We start from the raw sequence: 21,572 nt of genomic DNA on the forward strand, positions 1-21,572 counted from the left end.
GTAGAGAGATTTAATTCCAAGTAATTATGGAGCATTTCTATTGGTCCAATCATCTTGAAATTTCCACACAATGTAAGAGACAACTACAGTGCTCATATTATGTAGAAAATTTAAAATTCAAAAAAAAAAAAAAAAAAAAAAAAAAAAACACACTGAGGTACTTGTTTGTTTGTTTTGTTTTTAGACTGCGATGTGCATCTTAGACTGTGACGTGGCTGAAAGTGACTTGTTGTCAGATCAAGTTCAAATTTTCTGTTCCATCTTAAATGATGCCACAATTTCATCTCTTCTCATTCTTATAACTGTACAAACACCAGAATATAACTACTGTACCATTTACATTGGAACAGAAAATTCAGATAAGAAGCTAGAAAGATGAATTCAGCTCCTTTAGACTGCGTGTTGTGGGCACTTAATGTGTAGGAGTGCATGTTAACGATATGCTGAGCGTTGTTCAAATGTTACAGCCGAAACCCTTCCAGTGTTTTACCGCTCATATTGCATGTACAAAAACGTGCTTCTGTCAAGTGGACCCCCTAAAATGACCTCGTCAACCCAAATGGCTAGTCCATTTATACAGTCCAAGGATCGCCCTGTCTATGAATAGATGCTTTAGAATAGAATAGAATAGAATAAATTTAAACATTAATTTGTACATACCATCCACACCAGTGAGCTGGTGTATGGACTCCACATCTTGAAGGTTCTTGATATCACCGTTGGCGATGACTGGAATAGACAGACTATCCTTAATAGTCTTGATGGCATCGTAGTGCACTGGTTGATGCCTCTCCTCGGGTGTCCGCCCATGGACTGTGATCCACGACACCCCTGCTGCCTCCACCTTCTGACAAAGGTCCACAGTCTTCCTCAAGTCCTTGTGAATTCTGGAAGCAAATATAAACGGAGAATCTAAGCACAAAAAAAGAAAGAAAGAAAAAAAAAACAATGCTTCTATGTAAAATATATTTGGTCAAGTAAAACTGCTGCTGTATAGCCATACCTTATCTTAATGGACACTGCATAGTTGGGCTTCTCTACTTGGTTTTTCACGTGTCTCACCATGTCTTTCACTAGCTGTGGTTTATTAATCAAACATGCCCCATAGCCCTCTGCCACAGCCCACCTGCAAATACCACAAAACACAGCCTGACGCCAAGTGAGGAATGCAGCACAGTGAAGTTAACTTTTAGCTACACATATTTATGACATCTCATCAGATATCTCCTGCTTCTGTCAACCTACAACAGTTTGCTTCAGGAATACCTCTGAGGGCAGCCGCAATTCAGATCCACACCATCAGAGAAGGGCGCAACCACACAAGCAGCATCTGCCAGTGTCTGAGCATCTTTTGCAGCAAATTGGATGATCAAAGGTCGATCAGCTGGTTTGGATGAACAATAAAAACTTAGCGTTGCCCAAAACCTTCAAAGCATTGTTGTAAAAAAAAAAAGTACAAAAAAAGTACGTACAGCTGTTAGTGGTGAATTCACTGTCCCTGGCTTTTACAGAACGCATGAAATCTGCTGCAACTATCATAGGCGTGAAACACATGTCACAGCCATATTTCCGCACCAGACACCTGAAAGACAGCCTTAAAGGAGAAAAGCAAGAAACGAGTAACCAGAGGTGAAACACTCCTACACATTCATCCATAAACATGCATTAACTGCTCGGCTTACTTCGAGTAGCGGACCATTGGGGCGCAAACTCTCACAACTTTGCCACTTTCGAACAAGTCCATGACGCTGTGGTACGAAAATAAACAGCAGGGCTAAAACAGCTACAGCGTCCAATCGGAGACCCGCTCTCAGCACCACGCCGTCGCGCTCTCTACTGCGGCCACGGCGCATTGGCGCAGCATGTTGTTCGCTGCGCAACTTCCTGGCTAGCGTAGCGCGGTCGGGATGACGCCTGTCAGTAGAAAAGACCCCCTGCTCTCTGTATAAGGAGCCATATCCTCTCTGGCTGAGAGCTGATCCGTTCCAACATGTACATTAGGTGATGGTGGAAGCATGTAAAAGGAGTCCCATGTTCCAAGGCAATGTCCACCCAGTCCCACACACACTTCAAAGGGGTGCACTCGTAGCCTGCAAACAGGGCTGGATTGGCCAGCAGTCCCCGAGCAGCCATCACTCCTGCAAAGGCGGAGAAACAACCATGTGAATTAAAGTGAACACACCCTAAACTGGTCCGCAAAAGGCCACTAAAACAAACCTTGAAACTTAAACACACACAAGTTATGACTTAATAACTTTCATTAACGTGCCCGAGTCGTGAATCCATGGCTTCTGCGCGATGTGCACGGACACGGACCTATAATGCGCTGCTTGTTTCAAGTTTCGAGTTGTCATTTGCACAACGTGTCAGGACGTTTATGCATTGAAATGCTTGTGGTGAGTCACAGATAATCACTCCAGAGAAAGGAAATAAGTAAAGTTAAATATATATTTAAAATAAATAAAAAAATATGTGAAATATACTTAAGAAATTAATTATACTGATATTTAAAGGCTCTTTGCAGTGACTCCATATTCAGATTCAGATTCCTTTATTGATCCCAGGGGTAAATTGCAGTTGTTACAGTTGCAGCCATTTATGTAAAAATAAACACTTTACTAATAATTTAAGACAATATATAGAATTTACAGTATGTACACCAGATTTAAGTACTCTACACACACAATTGTTGTTATTGCACATATGACCAGTTTTTTGTAATCACACACTGAGGGAGGAGTTATGGAGTTTGATGGCCACAGGTAAGAATGACTTCCTGTGGCGCTTTGTGGTGCATTTTGGTACGATGAGTCTTGAGCTGAATGAGCTCTTGTGTCTCATCACCATATCGTAGAGTGGGTGGGAGCCATTGTATATACATATATATATATATATATATATATATATATATATATATATATATATATATATATATATATATATATATATATATATATATAAAATGTGTGTGTGTGTCTTCATGGTTTGTTCAGTATTACATGCGGCCGAGTCCCAAACACACCGTGGGTTAGCGCACTATGTAGGGTGTTGAGATCGATTTGAGACGCGTCATGTTATTTTAGCGTTGTTCACCAACCCAGAAGACATTACTGGCACTTCTGCTCTTGTTCATTCTATTTAAAATACGAATTATGATCAAACTTAAACGAACCGAAAAAGACCCTTAATTACTGATGGTTAGTGGCTAGTTAACAGACCCAGCCCCTTCTGTCGCAGAAGGTATACGTCACGAATGAGGTGGCAGCGATGGAGGCTGGAGGCGCAGAGTCAAGTGGAGACGGTCTGTTAAAGGAGTTAAATGACGGTAATTGTGTTTAAAGACGTCTTCTGTCTGTTGTGTTTGAGTGAGCGGGTGCGCTGTGACGACTCTGTTCCGTGACGTGCCTCGGTCTCTCACTGTTGCTTCAGAATGTTACGCGGAATTCCTGGACGAGGAGTTCGACGCGAAAACATACACGGCGCACGTCATTCATCACGCAGTCATCGCCGAGCACCTCGCCAAGCTCGCCCAGGGCATCAGTCAGCTGGACAGAGAGCTTCACTGCCAGGTAAGCTTCGCCAGAGTGATGCAGAGTGCCAGCGGAGTACGTTTAGTTCCCGCATATGAACAGCTCCTGTTGCCAATCTCTGGTCTTGTTGCATTCAGGTGGTGGCCAGGCATGAGGACCTGCTGGCTCAGGCAACTGGAATCGAGTCGCTTGAAGGTAGTCTTTTAACTGCTCGGTTACGAGTGGGTTTTGTTACAGATATGATCTGCTGGGGTAACAGGGAGAACTTTAATGGGAGGTGGTTGTGTGCAAATAGCTTTAATTCGGGCTGTAGCCCGTAGTTTTTATTTGTTTTGTTTTCCTGCCTCATCTTTCTTTCACAGTACTCATGATGGTTCAAAACGTTAATCTAAGCATATTTAGCAACACACAAAGGAATGGCTTTAATATGTCGTGTCCTGACAGCACAGGACATGTCTCTGTTCACTGAAACAGGGTACAAGGTATCACCATAGCGATGAAAACAAATGAGCTATCTTCTGAGAAATAGAGACCAGTTGTACTCCTTACACCTTTGCATGTTACCACCTGAAGGGAAATTCCTCTAATGTTTCACACTTTGTGCAATATTCAGTGCATGAGGCTTATCACTGTCCTTTAGAGTGGTTTGATGCAAGATTGTAATCTTACTGACTTTTTTTCCTAAGCAGGGGTCATCATCATCATAATCATATTATTGTTGTTGTTATTAAAATGCATAATGTACACCATGAATTGAGCAAACTTTTCAGGTGTAATCAAAACCTGTATTAACTGCATTCATAGCTTATTAAGGTTCTTGGTTGTCCTAACTGAGTATGGCAGGTAAACAACAGAAGTCAACATTGCTTAGTGTCCAGTGCTCCTGCCCACAGCGTTTCACATTTTGTCCAAAAAAATGGAAAGCCTGTGTCCCGAGTGGCCCCTTACCTTGAAAATTGTTATTGTTTGTTTGGTTTTTTTATTTTAACAAACCAACAGAATTTTTTCACAAGTATCCCACTAATCTTTTAAGAAATATGTTAGTATTACATTTTCAAAGTGATACTAGACTGGTTTTTGATACTAAAGCATGTTGGTCATTGCAAATAAAATGTACAGTCATGTACAGAAATGAAAGCCTCTACAGAGAACATGCAAAAGTAAATCCATGACTAGCTGTAATCATTTTGCAACGAGTGTTTCCCTTGTTTCATGTAGGTGTCCTTGAAATGATGCAGACAAGGATCGCAGCACTGCAAAACACTGTGGACAGGTAACGAGACTTATCTTATGTACTAAGTGCTCATTGTTTGTCGAAACCTAATTCCAAAACAGCAAGTAAAATGGGAAAGCACAGATTGGCACTTCCTTTTTGGCCTTTATTTGATTGAAAATACCACAAAGACAAAATATAAAAACTTAAATATTATATTTAAGTTGGACACCAATTTTTTGCTGTAACAGTCTGGGGTCTCCATTGCTGTATACTGTGCTTCATAATGCACCACATGTTTTCAAAAGGAAACAGGTCTGTGCTGCAGGTAGGCCAGTCTGGCACCTGCACTCTGTACTATGAAGCCGTGCTGTTGGAACACGTGGAGAATGTGACTTGGCGCTGTCTTGCTGAAACAAACATGAACGTCAATGAAAACATTGTTGTCTAGATGGCAGCATATGTTAGCTCCAAAATGCATATGTACCCCTCAGCATTGATGATGCCTTCACAGAGTGACATGGCCATTGGCACTAACTCGCCCACTCTAACCATGACCGACGATGGCTTTTCAGCTTTTCATTGGTAGTAATCCGAATGGTGCTTTTCCTCTTTGGTCCAGAGATCACAATTTCCACTGTACATCAGTTTATCTCAGATGAGATGGTCAGTTAAATCTGCGGTGTTTCTGGCTGCTGTTAATGTATGGTTTCCATTTTGCATAGTAGAGGCTTAACTTGCATTTGTAGATACAGTGACGAAGCGTTTACTGACAGGGATTTTTTTGAAGCCCAATTCCTGAACCCATTTAGTTATTTTCATTACAAAAGCATGTTACAGTTTAATACCTTGATCTACAATCTATCAGACATGCCATGACCTTTATGCACAGAGATCAGATGATCTCTATCTTTAGCTATACTATCAAATTTATCATTTGATAATATAGCTAAAATCCTTGCAAATGCTCACTGGTGACAGTGGTTCTAAAATGGTTAATGCATTTTTGGCAAAAGGTCTATCTCTATCCATCCTTGCTCATGAAGGACTAGGCCTTACACCCAATAATGGTTGCATCACCTGTTTAAGATGTTCTTTTGGGAACATTTCACAATGCTTATAGTCTTAAACTTGTCCGTTTTGGAATGTGTTGCAGGTATTAATTTCATAATGAGTGTATATTTACAAAAATAATGAAATTTATAAGGTAAAATATTAGATATCTTGTTTTTACGCTGCTTTTATTTGAACAAATGTCAAAATGAATTCATAAATCACTGTTTTCTGTTTTTATTTGAATTTTACCTACTGTCACAAGTTTTTTTTTTTTTTTTAAATAGGTTTGTATTCAGAAGCTGTCATTAACCTCAATCTCTTCCTCTTCCCCCTTTTCACATGCTACTAAGGATAAGGACCAAAATTGTTGATCCCTATAATAAGATTGTGGTTCGGACTGCCCAGCTTGCACGATTACAGGTATTTTTTTCCCTGACATTGTTCAATTTAGCAGATCTTCTTACAAATCCAGCCCAGTTTACAGCAGTTGAAGCACAAGCAGACAGAAATGGTCTTTTTAGATGGAAAAAAATGTTTGTTTGCTTCATTCATAAAAATGTTCCGACAAAAACATGACTGGCTAAGAAGTTTGTACAATTATCAGTGATGAATTCTTATGTATACCAACTAGTTGGTCTTATGTAATCGGCAGTGAAATGCATTATTTAAATAATTTGATCAACATAAATGGCACAGTACTTCGGTGTGTGGCCCCACACCTTACATGTCAGCCATACCCATTCAAGTTCCATTTTGACCTCCTTTAGCATCAGTCTATGCTTATCTTGTACCACACAAGCTCCATCAGATTGCACATAATACCCTTTGCCTAACTTGAGTGGTGCAGTAGCACAACGTCTGCATCCAAAGTTTGCATGATGTAGACAGTTTTCTGATTTGTGATTGGGCCATTATTTCAAGCTTTGTAGACGTGCTGGGAAATGTGTATGCAGCACTAATTGTTTAACTAATGTTTTGTATGATTATGATTATAAATGTTTTCTGCATCATTTTCATTAATTTTGCTTCATGGAAGAAAAAAAAGGGGCTACTGCATGTTCTGTAAATGCCACACCACATATTGTTCATGTCAGGGATGCTCTGACGCTTTGCTCCTGCAGCCTGTTTTCAGGTGGCAACACTTAAACAGCTTCAAGTTGTGTTTGGATGAATCAATAGTGAGCAAAGAAAACATGGTCTTTATTTTTTCCAACAGTAGTCGTCAACTCTTGTTACACAGTGGATAAGTGATTGTATTTCTATATAATAAAGCTTATTACACCACTTTGTACTGAAGCTAAACTCTGCGTGTTCCTAGTCAGAAGTAATCCAAGTGTTTGCTATGACTCCGGACAGCTAGTCAGTTGGCATTCTGTTGTTTATATACCATTTACTGATATACTCCGGCTTGTGCAGAATCCTCAGCCTGTAGGTGAGTAACAAGATGAGCGAAGCACATTGCAATTGAAAGTCATAACAGGTGAGAACTGGGAGAATCAGTCTGTCTTAAAGTATTATTAAATAACTGTAAGCGCTTACCAGTTACTGTACTTTAGTAATGTTTGGCAGTTCTTGACAGTGATAATATGAGACTTCTGTATTTTAGACAAACTGTCACAGCATGTTTATATTGTACTTTTTGTGAAAAAGCTTAAATTACATTTGTCCTGAAACATGTGACACATTGTAGACAAACAGCATGAGAACCGTCATGACGCATTTTTATTATTTATTATTATTTTTATTTGCTATTACAGCATTGGTACAGTAATCTCAATGGTACTTTTCTGTAGAATCTGTGTAAAGTATGTTTTTAAATGTGTTTTGTGAAAGCATTCCATGTGTTGTACATAAATTAATATCTAACTGTAGATCTAAATACAATGTTAATACCTTAATAAACCTCTGAATGCAGAATTATTATTGACTGTTAATTAGAAAATGATTTAATTAGAAATCACGTGCCCCATCATCAGGGGTTTGTTTGATCCCCTGTGATATTACAGCAGCATCTAATTGACGTTGCTTTCTTTCTGGGTGGCCACCCTCCTTCCCCTGTCACTTAGTGCGATGCTAGCCAATGCTGACGTAACAGAAATATCTGTTGGCACTCTCCTCCAAGCATGTTCAGCTTTCCATTGATTTTGTGGGCGACAGTTTGAAAAGATGCTGGCTTTACATGGCTAGAGCTGGTACTGTTGTTTGACTGGGGACACCAGGTGATATTGGGCGTGACTAAATGGGAAGAACTAGAGGAAAAAATGAAGAAGAAAAAAACAGGAGGCTAATAGATATTTATCTTATTTTGTGGTTACTGCTCGCTTGTAATTTTGCCCTATATCTTTGTCTTTTGTTTCTTTAATGAATTTCAGTTCAACATTATGCACTTTAGAGCTCTGGCCAAAGTGGATGGATTTTTACATAGGCAAGCTAAATTCCCATTTCACCTTAGGTCAGTTTTTTTTTTTTTTTTTTTTCTTCAACCTGGCTGAATTGATAGTAAGTCTACAAGTTGCCAGCCGCTCAGTAGTTATCATCAGAACAGCAACAACTTTATTGCAGGTTTACTTTCGTCCAGTGTATGAAAGCTCTCCTCCTGTTTAATGTGTTGTTTGGGGCAAGCGCATTGTCTTTCCTGTTTAAGCATTTCATCCTCTGGCCAGCAAAAACATTTTATATGGGGTGAGTGCTGAAACTTTATTCCTTTAAATGGTGAAACAGAATGTTTGAATGAAGTCTTGCTAACATTATCTGTTAAAATTATGTGATATGTAGCTAACATAAGCTAGGTGGGTGCTTGCCAGCTAACTCTAGCTACTTTATTAGGTTATTTTGTGAATGTAGCTAGCTAACATTTTAAAATTGATTCTTGATCATAACATAGATATGTTTCCCATCAGTATTACCTTTTATAACTTTTCAAATAACATTTTTGATTGTATCAGCCATATCCAACCTGCCCTGTTGACACTTGATATTAATGTCCAGCATGTGTTCTCATCATAAGTGGACAGCGTGACCTGTTTTCACCTTTCATGACTACAAGAAGGGTGCCACAAGTCCTTGTACATGCTGTTGCAAAGGTTTAAATCATTTTCCAGTTCATCCCAAAAGTATTCAGCCAGGTTAAGGTCTGGGTTTTGTGCAGGCCACTGGAGTTTTCTCCACATCAAAGTAAACCATGTCTTTCTGGCTCTTGCTTTGAGCACAGGGCACAATCATGCTGGAACAGCAAAGGGGCTTCCCCAAACTATGGCCACAAGGTTGTAAGCATGCAATTGTCTAAAAACAGCCAAAAACAGCCCCACACCATTGTTCCTCCTCCACCAAACTTTTCAGTTGACAATTTGCATTCCGATAGGTTATGGTCTCCTTGTCATCAGAAATGAGCATGTTGTCACTCCACAATGATAATTGTTGTATTTATTTTTTCAATTTATGTTGTTAGTAATGTAAAGGATGTTGATTTAGATACATTTGCTTTTCATCACATCACCGCCTATCAGAGTCTTTTTTTGTGTGTGTGTGTGTGTGTGTGTGTGTGTGTGTGTGTGTGTGTGTGTGTGTGTGTGTGTGTGGGTGTGTGTGTGAGAGAGCTGGAATCCCATAGCAATTTATGTACAGTGGCAATATATAGTGTGCCTGTAACTATACAAAACCGGGATGGAATTGGCAAAAGCTGACAAATGTATCTTGAAAGATGCAAGTTAGACTCCATTATGTATTTTGTTTGAATATTGTCTCCTGAAAATGACCAAAATACGCTGCCCTAAAAAATAGTCATTTTGTATAATAACTGCAATAAAATCCTTTTGTCAAATAGTTTGTAAATTACTAATAGTTAATAATATTTACATGAACATTAAGAAATGGTACAGTTTGAATTATTAACCATTTTACTTGCACTGTTTTTCCACCAGGCGGTAAAGTGTGGCAGGGTACAGTATACACAACAGAACTTTGAAAGTAGGCAGAGTTCTCATTGGCTTGGGTGGTGGTGATTTCCCATGTAAATACAGCATTAACAGTACAAACAACTGGACAGTGATCCTGGCTAGCCAGTGTGTTTTTTGTTTGTTTGTTTTTCTTTTCTACAAATGGTCGTCAACAGACTCCAGTCACGTGGCGATTCTTGCCGATTGCATTTGACCATTCAGTGGTTTGCTGCATTTGTAGGTCCATATACATTCTGGCACAGCACACTTGGAATGCTTGGCTTCTTGATTTAAGAAAGACTGGAAAAGTAGCTATGTTTAATTTGTTTGTTCCTCCAGGTGGCATGTGACCTACTGAGGAGGATAATCCGTATCCTGTATCTGAGTAAGCGGCTACAAGGTCAGCTTCAGGGGGGCAGCCGGGAACTGACCAAAGCTGCCCAGAGCCTCAATGAACTAGGTAAGTGAACAGCAGCATTTGGACGAATCTTAGCCCAAAGATCACTCTGGCTCATTCAAGTCTTCATGGGGTAATGAAAGGACTATTAGACAACCACAATATTCTGCAGCTGCCCCAACTAATCAACTTCTTCCCATGTCCCTGATTGGCTGGATCAGACTCTAGATCATTAGAGTTAAGGGGCAGGACAGCTTATTGAAAAGAGGTTGGAACTAAGCTCTGCAGGAAGGTCGCTCTCCAGGACCAGGGTTCTAGATCACTGGTCTAAGAATGGTTAGGTTAGTCTTTATCTGCGGCATGGATGAAATGGTTAATTTTCATTACGGCTTAAGTGAATCTGTGAGCGCAGTTCAATATCGTCTGTATACACTTAGTGATATAATAATATAATGCTATTAAATCCTGTGCATATTTAATTAATGGCTGACCTGGAGAGTTTTGGAAACTTTCTCAGTTTCTGCTGTTTTCTGGTAATTGTTTAAGATTCATTTACCAATCCCATTTATTTGTGTTCATTCAATATACAAAAGGCAAACACTGACTGTACATCAAGTTCAAGCTCTTGTGTTATTCATAAAGTACAAAACCGTTCTCGCGTGCATGTTGTTTCTGCCAGACTTAATAAACACAGTGCTGTTACGGCAACAATATGACGGTAGACTGCTTTCAGACGCCGCAGGAAACATCATTACATCATTCACTCTAGATGTGTTGAAACAATAAAATCAATGACTATTGTAGTTTGATAAATGGCCAGCTTTTCAGAAATGGATTAAGTCTTGGACTAAATTGCATTCCAGTGGTGAATCATCCATTCTAGGCTTAAACGGAATTTTTGGTCTGGGAAACCGGTCCTGAGTATGTCCTAGGGACATTCTAACTTTGAAACTGTCCGAGATTTAGGGCCCTGTGACACACCATGCTGAAGTCAAAGAACTAGCTACAGCTAAAGCTGGACCTTACACTGTTTGAGTTTTAGCTTGGTTCTAACCCCATTTTGCCCTTTTCAAAAAAAACTTTCACAAACTAAAGTAATTTGAAAAACACATTCATCCCCAGTTTGCTTTTTGCAATGTTTTTGTATGTGCGTAAAAGCCAGAGCAGGTCTAGCCCAGTTTCCAATCGGTGTGTGTCATGTTTGATTGTGTTTTCATAGGTTAAGATTCTCTCTGGTTTTGAAATCTGTTAGGATTTAAAAATGTTGTGTAGCATATGCCCAGCTTAAGGCAGACTGATGATCTCCCTCTGTGAGTTCGATATCACCTTGCTTCTTAGGTGAAAATTTGCAGTCAGATACACCTCAAGACTTCAGCTAATGACTGACATGCAGATATTTTCTGTGCTTGCATGAAAGGGGTTAACTCTGAATAGCAGAATTTAGCAGTAGTCTGTATTGTAATTAATATAAAACCTGGGAGAACTAATAAAGGTTTAGGCTGTCCCACCTGGCAGATCACTACACTGTTAAACGCACAGGGTATCAAAATCCATGTTTTCTTTCTAATTAGGTTAATGTGTGCACTTGTGTGCAAGTGATACACATGTATAAATGATACCTTATCAATAATGTTCCACCGTCAAATCAGTGACCAATGGAATTCTCCACTTCAGGTATAAAAGCATTGGTCCTAATCGTTGATTAAAGCTTACTTAAACCTTACTGTCACGACTTATGAGGCGATGTGAATGTTCTCACCTGCACAGTTATAATTAAATCCCCACAAAATCCTCTCTTTGTCTAAGTCTGAGAAATTGGGTGAAGGCTAACAACCAAGCGAAAACTAACTGAAAACTCACCTATCAAGGTAGCTCATCTGTCTGCCTGCCTGTCATTCTTTAGTGTGTATTTCTTGAATACACATCCAGCAGTAAATAACAACCTTTCCGTCTTTTAAGATGTGGTCTGCATGTGGTCTGCATGTGGTCTGCATGTGGTCTGCATAATATTTTTAGTAATTTGACACTCCAGAGTCCACAACACCACCTGGCCTGTGTATGTCTGTTTCATTCCATCAGTGTTTTGTTTCTTTATATATATATATATATATATATATATATAAAGTTTCACACCAAAATGTACTGTTGTATGTAGTTCTGCTCCAGTTGAGAAGCAGACTGGGAGTCTTGGATAGAGCGCTGTCAGTCAGCTGTGCTTGTTAGAATATTAGGACCATACCCTACCCAAAGTAATATTGCCTACATTATCATTACAAGTTGCCTACATCACATCACAACGCAACTAACTTTTGATTTGATTTGATTTGAACTAACTGACAGTTTGACACCGTGCATTTAGCATCAAGCTCAATTAGTTACTTTCCCTAGAGTGTTCTGCTCAAGTCTGATCATTAGATTTTAAGCAGCATTTGTCAAATTTCTACCACTGAAACATTGTTGGATGTTTAGTAGATGTTTTGGGCAGTCGTGGGCTGGAGGTTAGGTCACTGGCCCTGTGACTGGAAGGTTGCCGGTTCGATCCCCAGTGACTGAGGTGTCCTTGAGCAAGACACCTAACCCCCAGTTGCTCCCCGGGTGCCGTGGATAGGGCTGCCCACCGCTCTGGGCAAGTGTGTTCACTGCCCCCTAGTGTGTGTGTGTTCACTAGTCTGTGTATGTGATGTTTCACTTCACGGATGGGTTAAATGCGGAGGTGGAATTTCCCCGTTTGTGGAATTAAGAAAGTATAACTTAACTTAATGCTCAGTTTTACTATCATACAAACATTTGTGATATTTTATACTTTTTATGTAAATACTGTTTTACAATATTTTGTAGAACAGTCCTATGAAAATAAGTCAACATACAGTTTGTGTTAGAGGACAGAAGCAGATTTTAATCAGTGAAAGAAAAAAAAATCGAGAAGTAAAAATTCACATTTATTTCTTTACACTTGCCTTCAGATCAGAAGCCTGAAACATCACTATTTCCTGCTAGTGCAGGATCTTGTATTTGTCTGTGGTAATATTTATGCCCTTAAACAGTTTGTTCATATCTTAGAACTTTCATTTTAAAATGTACTGTGAACTCGGCTGGTTTGTCTCTTTTTTGTTGAATCCTGCTTTTCCATACTCTTCAACATAAAGAGGGGTAAGAGTAAATTGTGTTATCAAACATTTTGTGTTAACAGCATTTTTCTCTTCTGCACCAAACCATTCTTGCTGGTTATCATTGCTTTCATATGCCTCAGGACAATGCATTGAAGTTTTGTCATGATGCTGAGATGTAAATCAGTGGTGGCCAGTGGTGATGTGGTAATAGGATGTTTGGTACTACTAGTGTTAGTAATCCTCTAGTCCTTCATCAGTGGTCAAGTGTTCAAAAAATCCAAGAGGACTTATATGTCTGATCCACTCATACCAGCGCAGCTCACACTTACACACTACCACTACGTCACCGCTGTGCTGAAAATGACCCACCACCCATGGAATGTGAGTGTAGATACAAGGAGGTGTACTTAATGAAGTTACTGGTTGCTGTGTGTTTTTATATATACACTATATTGGCAAATGTATTGGGACATCAACAGGGGCTTTTATGACATTCTAAATCCATAGGTATTAATATGGAGCTGCCCCCCCACCCCCTTTGCAGCTGTGACAGCTTCCACTCATCTGGGAAGCTTTCTACTAGATTTTAGAGTGTCTGTGGGATTTTTTTGCCCATTGCCATTTGCAGAAGAGCATTTGTGGGGTTGAGGTCAGGGATCTGTGCAGGCCAGTCAAGTTCTTCCACACTAAACTCACCCAGGTATGCCTTTATGGACCTTGCTTTGGGCACTGGGACACATTCATGCTGGAACAGAAAAGAGCATTCCCCAAACTGTTCCCACAAAGTTGGGAGCATACAGTTCTCCAAAATGTCTTAGCATGCTGAAGTATTACAATTTCACAACACTGAATCTTAAGGGGCCTAGGCCAACCTCTGAAAAACAACCCCACAGCATAATCCCTCCTCCACCAAACTTTGACACAGATTATGTTCTTCTGGCATTTGCCAAACCCAGACTCGTCCAGAACAGACTGTCATATAAAGTGTGATTTGTCATTCTATAGAATACGTTCCACTGCTCCACAGTCCATGGGTAGTGTGCTTTACACCACTCCATCCGTCCTTTGGCATTGTGCTTGATGTAAGGCTTGCATGCAGCTGCTCAGCCATGGAAACCCATGCCATGAAGCGCATTTTGTGTGCTGATGTGAATGCCAGCGGGGGTTGAGGTGGCAGAGCGTTGGTGACTTTTATGCACTATGTGCCTCAGCACATGGCGACCCACTTTGCAACTGTACGTGGTCTGACACTTAGTTCATGAGTTGCTGTGGTTTAGAAACGGTCCATGTACCTTCTTTTCGCTTGATTTTCATTTCAAAATTCAGTATTGAAAAACAGAGAATGGATCAGTTCTCATTTTTGTATCTGTTTGTCGGTCAAAAACAGGAAATAGGTTAATTTTACAGTTTCACGGGCTAATTATAAAATCAAATAAACAAACAGCAGTGAAATAAAGGGTTGATTTAACTGATTCAAATGAACCAAAAATAAACTTGACCCATAGTCACAGGCACTCAGAAATCAGGCCAGGAAAGATCGAGCATTAATGTTGAGAAGGTCACCCTAGATCTGGCATTATGGAAGACCATATAACGTTTTTGAAGTGTTTGTTGTTCTGTTAGCAAAAACTGTGCAGACGTGTGACTCAACTTGTAGCAGAATGACTGTCTGTCCTGAGTCTCCTTCTTCACCAAGAGGTCACAGTACTGGTCATTATAATTGAAAGACAGAAAGTAATCCAGTGTCCACGTCTGTATGAAGCTTGTGCACACATAGGGGAGTTCGACACATGTCTTGAACTTGAGCACATCTGCTGCTGATCTGGGGAGCACGAAGCCCCCATCAAATGTTGAAAATTCCCTGTATCGTTTCTTTCTCATATAGTGTGTTCATGTTAAATATACAGATGCTTATAAAAAGTAATGTAGCCTAGCAATGCGCCAGAACCACAGGCCTGATTTTATGTGATTCCATGCATGTTTTTTTAAACTTATGATGAGAAATTCTAAATTTAGATCATTTGAATAATACGACCCTTTATTTCATTGTTGCCTATTTATTTGATTTTATGATTATTTTGTGAAATTGTCAAACGAAGCTATTTCTTGATTTTTCCGCCAATAATAACAGAACCAGAAACAAGAATTGGCCCATTTGCTGGTTTTTAAAATGAAAGTCAAATGAACAGAAGGTACACAGACCCTAAATCCTTCTACTTTTCAGTTTTCCACCCACAGTTGATCGTGGAATATCTAGAAGGGAAGAAATTTCATGAACTAACTTAAATTATGTGAGCTCTTTAGAAACACCCATTATTTCACAAATATGTGTAAAGGCACACGACATGGCTAAGTGCTAGGTTTTATATACCTATGGCAAAGGGACTGAGTGAAACACAAGAATTCAATGATTAAGAGGTGTGTCCCAATACACACACACACGATGGAAAAAAGTGTGTGTGTGTGTGTGTGTGTGTGTGTGTGTGTGTGTGTTCATTCAGCATTGGCTGAAACATTTGAATCTCTTCTGAAATAAAAATCAACAAAACAGCCATTTTTATTGTTGAATTCGATATAAATATACAGTACTGTGCAAAATCTTTAGGCATCTAAACAAATGTTCAAACAATTTACCTCAGCAGTGAGTTTATCACAATATACATTAGAATAAAGTCATATTCATAATTCAAATAAACATAAAAACAATAAAAAGTAACACGAATTTCTTGGGTCCATATTTTTGCTTGACACACCTTCAGAGCCACCACAGAGACTTGTTAATAATTTTTATATATATATATATATATATATATATATATATATATATATATATATATATATATATATATATATTAATAAATATATAATATTAATAAATAATGTACAAATTTAGTTCATTCAAATATTAACACTTTTAAATAAACAATTTAAATAAATAAATAGATTTTGAAAATGTGTCTTGGGTGCCTAAGACTTTCGCACAGTACTGAATGTCATGTTATATATAATTTTGGACCTGATAATTCATGTTGTTAGGTGCAGAATTACATTATTGCCTTGTATAAGTGGCTTAACTTTTAATGATTGTGTACTTGCCATTTATTGGCTCACTAGCTTATTCTGTGTTCTCAGTTAAAATACAGATGGATTCTGATGGACATTTGTGTCCTCAAAGGTATTTTTTTTTCTCTTTCTTTTCTTGGGCCAGTATATTAATTGTAGGTAGCGATGTTATTTATTTCAAAATCAGAAATCAATCTTACTCTTGAGAACCTTTTGAAATTTCGGTCGTGTGAAAGCATAAAGGAGAGGGTGGAAGAACGTAGTTCCATAGGCCATGACCAAAAAGCCCAGTCTTAGGCGCATGATAAAGTTACTGGGTCCTACACACAAAAGAATGATATTGAGCAAGGTGATCGGTGTCCAGCATAGTAGGAATGTGGAGATAATAAGCAGTGACGTCCGCACAGCCCTCTTTTGCTGCTTGCGCCGCTCTTTGTGCCTTTTGACAGCTCGTCTCAAAGCAATGATCACTGATACAGAGGTACACATGGCTAATGGAGGATTTGTTCTACCTCCACTCTGTATATCTGTGGACTCGCATGCCAGAGTTTCGGTCATAGAAATGGGTTTTTTTTCTGAAGTTCTCTTCTTAGGTGTTGTTTGGAAACAGGTAACGATGTGGATGTTGAGTGCCTGCAGGATTTTGTAGTATGTAACCAGCATGATGATGGAAGTGAAGCAGAAGATTGGAATCTGTGCTAGCAAATGGTAGTAGAGTCCAGGCTCAGTGTAGTACTGGATTGTGGTGTTGTCCACTTCTACTGTCTGGTTTTGCACAGAGACTTCCTGGTTGAAGAAGGCTACTTCTATAAAGGGCACTAGGAAGCTGAGGAAAGATAGGGCCCAGATGAACCCCAACAGTGCCACTGCACGTCCCATGGTTAGCACACGATTTGCTGTCCGTGCAGAGATGTCATAGCGGTCTAAGGTGATGGCTAGCACGTTGGTGGCAGTTGCTACACTTGTGAAGGAGATACAGGCTTCATGGAAACAAGAAAATAGAGCATTGTTGTCCTTCAGTGGCAACAGTATGACAACAGTCGTGAACGGGATGCAGCCCACACACACAAGCGCATCAAGGATGTGCAGGTTCATAGTGACAATAATGCTGACCGAGCTAACCAGGTTGAGCTTCATGCAGTAGAGGACCAACACAGTCAGGTTGCTACTCAGTCCAAGCAGGCACTCTATCATTAGGAAGACTGTCAGGGTTATCTGGAAGCTGATTGGGTAAAGATTGCCCAGCTCCATATTAAAATCTATCAAGGACCTTAATGTTCATGATGGCTTGTAGTTTTTGGACTGGAAAGGTATGCATTCTCCTGTAGAGGTGGAGACAACAAAAACTTTAGAAGTGTACATTAATCATTTTGTCATGTATTATTTTTTTTCACGTTCTCCTTGTTCCACATGCATATATCTACCATTTTAAAGGAACAGTTCATACAGTAGTAGAATAGTAATATGTGAATTTTTTTCCCCTTGCCCCATACGTAGTCAATCAGGCAAAACACTTTTGGAGCTTTTTTTAAGTTTGGAACTGAAGCTATGAAGCTAGTGTTGCTATCAAAGAGCTAGAACTCAGTAGTTACCCAAATGTATTCAGTAAATCTGTGCTACTCAAACAGTATCCAGGTCTTCAGTAAGGTGGTGCAGACTTACCGATGTGGTTTAGAGCACAGTATGATTTACTGTAAACTATAAAAGTGAACAGAACTTCACTACAGGTAGCCCTTTCAAGGCTGGTATTCACAAAGCAGGACGGATAAGATTTCCATGTATTTATGACAGGTATTGTCACTATTTTCTGATTGTAGATCAGTACTTGTACACGTGATGTGCTTTGTGAATACAGATGTCTGTTGTGTAAAGTGGCTGCTCACATACACTGTCCTAAACATCAAGTCTCCCCTACCTTAATGAATGCCTGGATGTGGTTTGAGCATGCTGAGAGTTTTGGGGATGCATTTTTAGAAAAACGTCTTCATGCATGACTAGAGTTCTAGTGTTTTTTAGCAATGGGAGTCTTGCTGCTCCAGTTCTAAACTACAGGAGCACAATTTGGACTGCACATGTGTCTCGACCAGTAGACTCCATCTGGGACATGTGGAAACTTTTGTAAATTAGACTTTTCACCAGACCATTTCTATACAGCAGGAAAGTCTAGTGTCTCTAAGGTGCTTAGACTTTGTGATTAAGAAGGCTCTCTTGGCAGCAGGGACGTCGATGGGGTCAGTCCAACTGATATTTTTTCAGTGCAGACAATGTATGGCACGATGTATGGTTAAAGCGTGTGGGGAAACTGAGGCGAAAATGGCACTAGGTTTTGTAAGCGCAAGTGGACATGATATGTGGTTTAAGGGGGTATATGCAGGCATTGATAATCAAGCCCTTGCAGAACTTCTGAAGAAAAAAGAGCATTGAATACCCCAGCTTTAAAACTGACCAAGCCATAAATCCTCCCTATGTTTATCTAAAAATAAATATACTGTGTTTACAAGTCCAACAATGCTTTACGTTTGCGAACAAACAATGCCTGTGTAGAAGAGCAGTATAAACAATCAGAATATAAAACGGTGGTTCTGTTTGTGCTGTTTCCTCTCGCTTATCACACGCCGATTTGATTCCATGTAACTGATGCTCTACTGACACAGGTTCGGAGGATAATTACACAAATCCGCAAACCCGTCTGACTGGTTGGAGTGACTGTTAGCTGGTGTGTTGAGCTGGCTGTTAGCTAAGTTACAATCAACTTTGGTCTGCTGTCTCTGTTAATGATCTGTTAAAAGTTTTTTTTTTTTAACCCCATTTAACCAACATCAACATTATGAACATATAACTATGTATAATGCATATAAACACATGCAGATTCACTGGTGGTTTCAGGTAGTAAATAAGTTGGCTATATTTTTGTAGACCTCGCAATCCTGGTATCCATCACCACCAGCGTAAAGAAATCAGTCAGTAAGTTTCTCTTTGAATGAGTCTTTTCACACCAAACCAAATTACATTATTTACATCTCAGCATCTAAATTATGATGGAATATTGAAAAAACGGGGGGATGCAGCACTGCATAGCCCCTTTTCTGCCAAGTATGCAGTTTGCCCCTCAATGGGCTGACTAAGAGGTGGACAACTCCAACACTTGAAAGTGCGATCAGCTGAGTAAATATAAAAAGTACAGTTTACTGGCGTTGCAAGTCCTGTTTTTTTTTTTTATTCACCCACCCACCACATCCCACAGGTAATAGCATATACGGTATAATAAATATATAATAAATATAATGCGTATAAGGGTAATATTTGGGAACAGCTTGATAGTAGGAAAACAGTGGATACTGCCCAGCCCTAGTTGGATGGGTTTGTGCATTAGAATATCCACTTTGTCTTGACATGAAAGCTGGCTTGTTTGTAGCCTTTTCTTCAGCCTTTTGTCCTTTGTGTTGCCTAAGTGACTCTTACACAATTGATCAGAGATGGCAGTACGTACCATCATAACAAGTTCATAGTGAATTTCCAGCAATGAGACTCATGAACTGAACAAAAATTAATCTTGCCTCAGGTTAAGGAATCGGAATGAGTGTCCATTCAGTGTACGTCAGACTCGTATTGTTCTTGTTTCAGGGCACAAGATTGCTTTGCATTATTACAGTTGTATGCAAAAGTTTAGGAGCCCAGTCAAATTGCGTGTTTTGTGGAAGTGAAATGAGTACACATTGTCTACAGAGAACAGTTTCTTCACATTTCAATGCATGATGAATGTTTACATGCTTATTTACTGTTTAACATATTGGAGGTAAATATTGCTCGTTTGATTTTGTTTTCCTGAATATGTCAAACTTGGCAAGTAAATAGAAACTATGCCCGAAATGTAATAAAAAAAAGGCCATTTACTTTCCCTGTAGAGGATATAAATAAAGAAAACCTCATTTGACCGGGGGTGTTCAAACTTTTGAATACGGCTGTGGCCTTTTGTTATTCCTGGGTTGCATCATGCTCCGCCTTCTGTTGCGCACATCTAGTTTGCATCTAGGATTTAGTGGAAGTAATAGATGTGCAAAACAAAGACAACGAAGTGTACATGTGACTTTAAAGTCTCCGCCTTTTTTCCCCTCTGATTTAGCTCTTCTCTAATGGAAATTATTCCTGCTGAATAAACCTGTAAAAAAAAAAACACTTGCTTCCAGAGTTCATACTAGTCTTGAGCTGTTTATATCCGACACTATAATGCAGCAGGCATGCTTGTATATCAGATATCTTTCTTTCCTTTTCCTACACTGGGACAAAGCTTTTTAACAATGAACCAATATAAGCCTTTACTAGATGGTTCCCATTTCCTCACAATGAAGATAATTCTATAAATAAGCTTGTAACGTTGTTTTTGCAAGCATACTTATCTAGCAATTTGCATTATACTGCTAAACCAACACAGCATGCATACAGGATCACTTTTTTTTTCTTTTAACATTGCACTTATGAAAGCAGAACAGCCTACGTTTTTTCCTTCATGGAGGACATGATTCTATTCTGACTTCTGACAAAATCCATGATTTTGAGTATTTTAAAGTTATAATAAAGGGTTAGTACTACTACCAGGGTTAGTACTTACTATCAGTAAATACAAAGTTTGTTTCTGTACCTGTGCTAATCTGCTGAAGACTTCTTGAGAAGCATGAGGAAGAGCATATTGTATGTTGATTTGAGTATCTTCTTTGTGCTCTGTCATTTGTCACGGTGTGATGTAGTTGGAGGTTGAGTCTTATGTCAAACAGACAATTCTGCTCTTCTCCCCACTGTTTTTGGTTTGTCACATGCAAACCATCCCTCTGTTTAGTGCTGTAGTAGCCCTGCCTACTTTTCTTGTTAATCAGCCCCCCCCCTATCTCTCTCTCTCTCTCTCTCTCTCTCTGTCTGTCTGTCTGTCTCTGTCTCTGTCTCTGTCTCTGTCTCTGTCTCTGTCTCTGTCTCTGTCTCTGTCTCTCTCTCTCTCTCTCTCTCTCTCTCTCTCTCTCTCTCTCTCTGTCTCTCTGTCTCTGTCTCTCTCTCTCTCTCTCTCTCTCTCTCTCTCTCTCTCTCTCTCTCTCTCTCTCTCTCTCTCTCTCTCTCTCTCTCTCTCTCTGTCTCTGTCTCTCTCTGTGTCTCTGTCTCTGTCTCTCTCTGTGTCTCTGTCTCTGTGTGAATAAATAAAAATAGAACAATTAAATAAATAACAATAAAAATAGAACTATTTAGACTAACTGAAATCAAAAACCTAAATAAAGGTCACTT

The 21,572-nt window shown here is 39.4% G+C and overlaps 3 protein-coding genes across 4 annotated transcripts in view; 1 reads left to right on the plus strand and 2 right to left on the minus strand.

Moving 5' to 3' along the window:
- dus4l (dihydrouridine synthase 4-like (S. cerevisiae)) overlaps positions 1-2,138 on the minus strand; it is a 29,714-nt gene extending 27,576 nt beyond the window's left edge. The window contains exons 1-5 of one of the 2 annotated variants that reach the window (XM_037540377.1): positions 1,683-2,138; positions 1,473-1,594; positions 1,267-1,384; positions 1,004-1,126; positions 657-887 (exon numbers count right to left, since the gene is read on the minus strand). In XM_037540377.1, coding sequence (XP_037396274.1) covers positions 657-887; positions 1,004-1,126; positions 1,267-1,384; positions 1,473-1,594; positions 1,683-1,744 — 656 coding nt within the window. In that variant the 5' untranslated portion in view covers positions 1,745-2,138. The remainder of the gene's footprint in view (positions 1-656; positions 888-1,003; positions 1,127-1,266; positions 1,385-1,472; positions 1,595-1,682) is intronic. The other variant, XM_017710628.2, reaches the window with a different exon arrangement.
- Positions 2,139-3,129: 991 nt separating this feature from the next.
- The window catches only part of cog5 (component of oligomeric golgi complex 5), a 45,524-nt gene continuing 27,081 nt past the window's right edge, over positions 3,130-21,572 (plus strand). The window contains exons 1-6 of the mRNA XM_017710643.2: positions 3,130-3,325; positions 3,430-3,569; positions 3,668-3,725; positions 4,749-4,803; positions 6,150-6,219; positions 10,074-10,194. Coding sequence (XP_017566132.1) covers positions 3,268-3,325; positions 3,430-3,569; positions 3,668-3,725; positions 4,749-4,803; positions 6,150-6,219; positions 10,074-10,194 — 502 coding nt within the window. The 5' untranslated portion in view covers positions 3,130-3,267. The remainder of the gene's footprint in view (positions 3,326-3,429; positions 3,570-3,667; positions 3,726-4,748; positions 4,804-6,149; positions 6,220-10,073; positions 10,195-21,572) is intronic.
- On the minus strand, positions 16,202-21,169 carry gpr22a (G protein-coupled receptor 22a). Its single transcript, XM_017710644.2, has 2 exons — positions 20,944-21,169; positions 16,202-17,626 (listed from the first exon to the last, which is right to left on the minus strand). The coding sequence occupies exon 2, from the start codon at positions 17,553-17,555 to the stop codon at positions 16,488-16,490; it is 1,068 nt and encodes a 355-aa protein (XP_017566133.1). The 5' UTR covers positions 17,556-17,626; positions 20,944-21,169; the 3' UTR covers positions 16,202-16,487.

This window comes from Pygocentrus nattereri, chromosome 1 (genome assembly GCF_015220715.1).
Source record: "Pygocentrus nattereri isolate fPygNat1 chromosome 1, fPygNat1.pri, whole genome shotgun sequence".
Taxonomy (NCBI): domain Eukaryota; kingdom Metazoa; phylum Chordata; class Actinopteri; order Characiformes; family Serrasalmidae; genus Pygocentrus; species Pygocentrus nattereri.

Coding starts and splice junctions, on each gene's coding strand:
- gpr22a (XM_017710644.2), bottom strand. CDS start 17,555: ATGGAGCTGGGCAATCTTTACCCAATCAGCTTCCAGATAACCCTGACA.